This window comes from Notolepis coatsorum (assembly GCF_963971535.1).
Source record: "Notolepis coatsorum genome assembly, chromosome: 6".
In the NCBI taxonomy this organism is placed as follows: domain Eukaryota; kingdom Metazoa; phylum Chordata; class Actinopteri; order Aulopiformes; family Paralepididae; genus Notolepis; species Notolepis coatsorum.
In genome coordinates, this window is record NC_140170.1 from 190,183,377 (window position 1) to 190,191,254 (window position 7,878).

General features: G+C 44.2%; 1 protein-coding gene across 1 annotated transcript in view; it reads right to left on the reverse strand.

Moving 5' to 3' along the window:
* LOC311229905 (protein TASOR-like) overlaps positions 1–7,107 on the reverse strand; it is a gene marked incomplete at its 5' end in the record, with an annotated part of 180,099 nt that extends 172,992 nt beyond the window's left edge. Inside the window, one exon of the mRNA XM_084315973.1 lies at positions 6,885–7,107. Coding sequence (XP_084172099.1) covers positions 6,885–7,107 — 223 coding nt within the window. The remainder of the gene's footprint in view (positions 1–6,884) is intronic.
* Positions 7,108–7,878: the final 771 nt, after the last annotated feature.

Below are 7,878 nucleotides of genomic sequence, written 5' to 3' on the forward strand. Positions count from 1 at the left end.
TTCATATCTAAATCATATAATATCTCATTGCTAAATATATGCAATATATAATCTAATAATCTAAATCTAATATATAATATAAAAATGCTAAATGCATGGGTATTTTATTTTGTCTTTAATGTTAGCTTGCAAAATCAAATACTGTCTTGGTAAGCCTCATAATGAATTGTTTGGGGTAAAAAAGAAAAACATCGTGATGTGTATCGTGTATCGCCAAAAGGTCAGAAAATACCGTGATATCATATTTAGGCCATATCGCCCAGCCCTACGATGGTTATGATAACTGCCGATAGTTATGATAACTAACTAATTGCAGTGAGGATCTTTATTGACCAACGCCAGCTAGCCAGCACACGCTGCCAGAGTGAACTCGGCCAACGTTAGCCCACACAGCTAGCCAGCACACGCTGCCAGAGTAAACTCGGCCAACGTTAGCCCACACAGCTAGCGAACCACAACTCTAGCCAAAGCCAGCGCCAATCAACAAAGATCCTCACCGCGACTGCCGATGGCCACGACAACCAACGCTGCGCGCCACAGCAGCCCCCATCAGCACTGCAGTCGTGCCACCGATGCCAACACTCGCCGGACGAGCCATGCCAGCTCCCGTCTCAACTAGTTTGTTGTTCTTCATTCGAGAAGGTTGCTTCCAGTAAACTAGCGCAACGTCACCACTGACAGCAGCGCTGTGCTCCAATAGGAAGGCATTCGTATGCATAAATGAATACAAACAAAAAATTTTAAAGCACAGTTTTTCCCCAAACGCAGTATAGTATCATTTCAAACACTCTAGTACCGCGGTACTATACCAATACCGGTATACCGTGCAACCCTAGTGTGGGGTGAGTTTCTGGGAAATCGCGCCTCCTGGAACGGTCATGTTTGTCATTTCGGGGCGGGAACTGGGAGAAGATATTACCTGTGAGCTCAGAAATTATAGACAGAGTGAATTTCGTGTTTGTGGCGTATAACCTTTCTTCTTTAAACTTCTGTTAACTACTTATTCCTAATTAAAGTATCAGTATATCAATTAAAGACCAGCCTCCTCGTGTCAATCTACACGCTCCATTCTCCTTCACTATAGAGTGATACTCCTTTCTTTTTAGTGGTCAGGAGGACTGAGTTAGACCCCGGGTCAACATTGACCCGCTAACAACGGTCAGTGGTAGAGCTGCCGCGGTATTGATTATTTCCTTACCGCACAAATTTGCAAAATATTTCCTACCGCCGCGGTTTTTACCGCACGCACACAAAAAATTTAAAAAAAAAGAATGAATGCATTTTTTTATTTTTAGTAGTAGTAGTCTACTCTTTATAGCATATAGCCTGCCTCTAGTCTAAATGTCTATCTTTAGAGGATGACTTTGCAGCATGAATATTGTTTGGGATTCGGCAAGCACGCATTAGTTATTGAAAGTGAAACACGGATGCGCAGTTCACTCGGTGTCGCGGGCAGGGGTGGTTACCCCCCCGACCCTTTCTTATTATTATTACTATAAAGTTACTACTTTATAATAAAGGCATTCGTTTTGTGGCATTGACATTATATAGTTATACGTTCAATAACATCAGCGTATTTACCGGACCATAGCAAGCAATACTCTATTCATATCTCAGTTCCTTTCTTTGCTCAGAGCGTGCCGAGTTGTCCCATTCTGCGGTCTGTTAATAAAGTTTTCAATCAGACAAGTGTATAGAACGAAGGGCTTTTATTATAACATTCGTTGCAGACAGTAAAATCATTATGTCTCGTTTAGTACTCCTGAGGCGCGATGTTAGTCCACTCCGGCGGAGAGTTAAAGCTAACGTTATTAGCCGTGTTGTGATGACGACATTCAGGACGTAAAAACGTGTGACGCGTCTCTCTTCTGACCAATCAGTGGTCTGCAATGTTTCACGTGACTTTTCTGGTACCCAATAGGGTCGCTTGGAACCTCGATAGACGAGTAGGGTATATCTGCAGAGCCGCAAGCCCAACGAGAGGAGGGTAATTTATTATTATTATTATAAAAAACAGCGGTGACGCGGTATTCAGCCTACTCTGCGGTGGCCGTGATGTAACAGCGATACCGCGGTAATCGCGGCAGCTCTAGTCAGTGGTGCCAATTCCTAACACAACATATAACAAACAGCATTGCTGGTTGTAGTTAACACTTTGAGTGCCAGCGACGCTATATGTCGTTAGTTCATGCCGACCGTTGAATGCCAGCAACGCTATATAGCGTTTGTTTGTCGTTTTCTTTTTTATTAGCGATTTGAATTCATATTTCATCAATCTAGCCTCACGCTAGTGCAGCAACCTCTCTCTGAGCTCCATTGGGAAAATACCGCCCCCTAAATGCAAATAATTTATTGAAACATAGAAATGGGGTCGGGACATACACACACACTGTTTCAACTCACCACCCCGCATCATATTGTAGTCTAGTCTGTCTTCAAACTTCCACTCCTCTCGAAACTTTTTTATATTTGAATATCAACATTATCTGCCCATCCTCAGTTTACTATAATATACTCCTGACTTCGTCTTTCCAAACGCACGCACACACAGAGAAAGGGAGAGTGTCCCCCCCCCCCCCCCCATTTCCCTTTTCTCAGTCCCCACTTTCTGCTGTTCTCTATGGCTCTGCCTCTGATCAGGATTAGCTTGTTAGCTTACGCTAACATAACGTTAATTTCGGGCGATGTGGGCATAAAGGAATGGCAACGATGCATTTGACCCGTTGTGAGAAAAAGAAAAACACCAGACTTATTTCGGCTCGCAAAATAGGCGGACTGCTCTGTAGCGCTGCTCTGCTTAATGCAGACAGCACGGACTGGGCGGATATGACTCGCGGAGTTGCCACGGGTTTTTTCGAAATAAAAGTATCATATGAACCGAACGTTGCTAGCTGCCGGAGCCATAGATATTATGACTGGAGCTGCGCTTGGGGTGGAAATGAGACCCGCGCAGGATTTTCAAAATAAGAGCATCGATATGAACTACATGCCAGGTGGCGGGCAGACCTCTCATTTTTACTCGCCAAACCTTAAATCTCTGTGCACTCCGTAATAGTCACTCGTAATGAGTGTATCTCTCTCTCGGAATGCAGTGCGCGCTCCGTAATAATCAGACTTGCGTTGCGCGTAATACGAGTCTCTCTCGGACCGCATTGCGCACTCCGTAATCAGACTTGTGTTGCGCGTAATGAGTCTCTCTCCCTCTCGGAACGCAGTGCGTGCTCCGTAATAGTCACTCGTGTCGCGCGTAATGCAAGTCTGTCTGTCTGTCTGTCTGTCTCTCTCTCTCTCTCTAGCCAAACATTACAGTCCAAATATCCAGTTAGTTTTTAGTGTGTGTGCAGTTTCTTTTTCTCTCTCTCGGAACGCAGTGGGCGCTCCGTAATAGCCACTCGTAATGAGTCTCTCTCTCTCTCTCTCGGAACACAGTGTGCGCCCCGTAATAGTCAGACTCGTAATGCGAGTCGCTCTCTCGGAACGCAGTGTGCGCCCCGTAATAGTCAGACTCGTAATGCGAGTCGCTCTCTCGGAACGCAGTGCGCGCGCCGTAATAGTCACTCGTGTTGCACGTAATGCAAGTCTGTCTGTCTCTCTCTCTCTAGCCAAACATTACAGTCCAAATATCCAGTTCGTTTTTAGTGTGTGTGTGTACAGTCTAGGGCTGTCTTAAATACTTCGAAGCTTCGTTCGATGGGCATGGGATTCGAATATGAAAATAAAAAATATATATATATATATATATAAGATTCTTTTTTTTGTGTGCAAAATCAACTCTGCCTCTCTTTGTTAACTACAACAAGCAAGGCTGTTTGTTATTTAAGATGAGGTCGGACTCGGCACTGACAGATTTGTGTTCATTGTGCTGCTTTTATAAAGCCTCAAATGACGGCTTACAATATTTCATTAAAGTGTTTCGTTTGTCTAAGATTTAAAAAGGTTTAAACTTTACAGCACTGACAAAGTTGAACAAAGTGCTGTGCAAGTCCCACAACATAAAAAAATTAAATTCTAATTCGAAGCTTCGAATTCCAAAAGAAATTTAGAAGGTCAGCCCTAGTGCAGTCTCTTTCTCTCTCTCTCGGAACGCAGTGTGCGCTCCGTAAGTCACTCGTAATGAGTCTCTCTCTCGGAACGCAGTGCACGCTCCGTAATAGTCAGACTCGTGTCGCGCGTAGTGCAAGTGTGTGTCTCCGTGTCTCTCTCTCTCTCTCTCTCTCTCTCTCTCTCTCTCTCTCCCTCCCTCTCGGAACGCATTGCGCACTCCGTAATAGTCACTTGCGTTGCGCGTAATGAGTCTCTCTCTCTCGGAACACAGTGCACACTCCGTAATAGTCAAGACTTGCGTTGCACGTAATACGAGTCCGTCTCTCCCTCTCTCGGAACGCAGTGTGCGCCCCGTAATAGTCAGACTCGTAATGCAAGTCTCTCTCTCGGAACGCAGTGCGCGCGCCGTAATAGTCAGACTTGTGTTGCGCGTAATGCAAGTCTGTCTGTCTGTCTCTCTCTCTAGCCAAACGTTACAGTCCAAATATCCAGTTCATTTTTAGTGTGTGTGTGCAGTCTAGGGCTATCTTAAATACTTCGAAGCTTTGTTCGATGGGCATGGGATTCGATTATTAAAAGATATATATATATATATATATATATATGATTTTTTTTGTGCAAAATCAACTGACTCACTTTGTTAACTACAACAAGCAATGCCGTTTGTTATTTAAGATGAGGTTGGACTCGGCACTGACAGATTTGTGTTCATTGTGCTGCTTTTATAAAGCCTCAAATGACGGCTTACAATATTTCATGAAAGTGTTGTTTGTCTAAGATTTAAAAAGGTTTAAACTTTACAGCACTGACAAAGTTGAACAAAGTGCTGTACAAGTCCCACAACATAAAAAAAAAAATCTAATTCGAAGCTTCGGCCCCGAAGCTTCGAATTCCAAAAAAATATTCGAAGGTCAGCCCTAGTGCAATCTCTTTCTCTCGGAACGCAGTGCGCGCTCCGTAATAGTCAAGACTTGCGTTGCACGTAATTTTTTAATACATTTTTTTTTTTACTTTACATAACTTTTTAAAAATGATGAAAAATAAGAATTGTGTGAGAGAATAGTCATCTCAATTCTTAGAGAAAAATCATGATTCACATTTTAGCAAGAATCGTGCAGCCCTACAAGTTACCAAAGACGTTTCAAAATAACTGGAGAAACTCGCTGCGGCTCCTCCCTCTCAACACGAGCTGAAACTACCGCTTGGGCTTGAGAGGAGGGGGGGAGGGCCACACTGCTGTGAAGGGAGGGTGCGCTGTTTCGGCTGCTTCGGGGCCGAGCTTCGATTTTAATTCGAAGCTTCGAGGGAAAAAATAATAATATTAATTATTTTTTAATCTTATGTTGTGGGACTTGTACAGCACTTAACTTTGTTGTTTTTAAATGTGCTCTATAAATAAAGTGGATTGTATTAATTAATTAAGTAGCCCCTTTCGTGACTGTGACGCAGCCAACAAGGTTTCACTCGGCTGCGCTGCCTGGCTGCTCTCCAACGACATGACATAATTATGTTGCAACCTTCGTCTATCAAGCAAACAATTATATTATATTTAATTTATAATTATATCAGACAATGCACCTACAAAAGCAGATGATTACAATTAAATTAGTCAACTTGGTAACACATTAGTCATAGCAGCATAGGCATAGCCTTATTAATGTTTTGTGTGGCGTCGCCGTCGTGTACAACGATACTTACGTTTTTTAGGTGATTTGACAAAGTTGTTGTAGAGTTGTGATATGCCATTTTCTTCTGGCATATCGGGCACTCTGCTTTTTTGGGCATTGTCTTTGCATATTTTAAAGTGTAACCACACGTCTGATGACTTCTTCGTCGACATGTCTGCTGCACATGTCCTTGTCGTTTTCAACACAGATAATCTCCACATGCTTGTTGCAGAGAGGTGGAGTCGAGGCGCCGCTTACTTTAGTTTCATTGGAATGGAGGCAGGAAGGTGCCGCTTACGTTCGTTTCATTGGAATGGAGGCGCAAGATTTGAAGCAAAAAAAAATATATATATTTTTTTTTGTTCGAAGCTCGTGCCATCGAACGAAGCTTCGAAGTATTTAAGACAGCCCCGGCCGTTAGTGTCAACTAGCTATAGATCGAACCAAGTTGGCTAGCATGATGGTACGAGCGACGGGCCACACACACCCCTTTCGACTTTTTAGTAAACAAACGGAACATTAGCTGCCTTGTAGTGGCTGGGTCAGCTAACAAGAGAGGCTAACCTTAACTGGCAGGTAAAGCTCAGCTATATGGACTCTGTGTCCAACAACCTACAGCAGCAGCTCCAACTGGGTTAGGAAATACCTAAAAACACCCAACCTAACGAGTTAACGTGTTGGTGGCGTTTAATAACACTTTCACTGCCACACACGACAGACGGTTAACCCCTTTACTATCACACAACCGGGGTGTGTGGGGTTTAACCTGGCGTTTTAACCTGTTGTCGTGTGACAGTGAAACGGTTCATGTGTATATACTCTTTTTTAGACTATTTTTGTATCACAAAATGTATGTCCTAAATGTATAGATGTAGCAGTACTGTCCATCTGTATGTCGTGTGTGTTATGATGAATTGAAAATGGGGGACCCTGATGTAAACAAGACGAAAGTCTTTCTCTGGTCTGCATCCTCATAACAATTGTGTGTATTGAGCTGTACTGTATTGTACCCATTCTGCAATCTGTTAATAACATTTTCAATCAATCAATGTGTATTGTCGCAGTGAAAGGGGTTAAACCCCTAACCCTCTCTATAATAACCACCGTTAGTTGTGGCTCTAGCCGTTAGCATCACATAGCCTAGCTAGCTAGCTTAGCTGTAGCTGCTGTTACCTCGGTTCTCCTTCCGTGGGATCTGGAACTTCGACGTCTCCTTTGGCAGGTGTCTCTGGTGGAGCACCGCCGGACCTCGAACCGGACCGGGAGCGGGACCAGAGCCAGCCTGGCCCCCCCTGTGCTGCTCGGTGGACCCGGCTCGCCTCCTGCTAGCGGCGGCTACTAACCCCGACGGCGACCCTCCTCCTCCCCCTCTCCCTCCTCCTCTGCTGCCTTCCATCTCCAGCCTCCAACCAGACCGTCACCGCGTCTCAAGTTGAAGAAGAAGCCATGGGTTTCAGTGTCCAGTTTGTCCTGTTCCCTGGAAACAAACACACACACACTACTACTACTAGTTTACATACACTATAATAAAGCTGCTCGACACACAGACGGACTGTGTTAGGGTCTCATGGGCAGCGAGCTCTTCTTGGACACAGCAACACCACCGCCACCAGGCTGCTAAACAGACTGTCCGCCATGCTGCTGCTGCTCTGTGTTAGTTAGCGTCGGTCGTCGGAGCGACCATAGATATAGAGCGACGGTCGGAGAGAGAACAGCTATACCGGAAGTTAAACTGGCCAATAGGGTCCAGCTGCAGCGCCGTGGAATCCTCTCACTGGGGCAAGCCTGTGTGGCAGGCAGCCACGAGCCTACTGTCTATAGAAGCAGCTCGGCGGTGCGCTGTTTTAACACTAGAACAGCAGCCATGGAGAAAATGTTGTCACTGATTCCCGCCGGAAGGGGTCACATGACCCCACCGCTTATTATGAGAAATATGAGAAAAATAAACAGTGTAAACTATATAATTACCTCTTAATAAAAAAATATGAGGTTTACCACAGGTTTGAGTGACCAAAAAAAAAGATATATGTATATATAAATGGTAAATGGCTGCTTTTTTATATAGCGCTTTTATCCAAAGCGCTTTACAATTTGTTAATCACATTTTACCCATTCACGCACACATAAAATTGTATTAATGTCCGCCTTGGTTCGAACTGGTTATGCT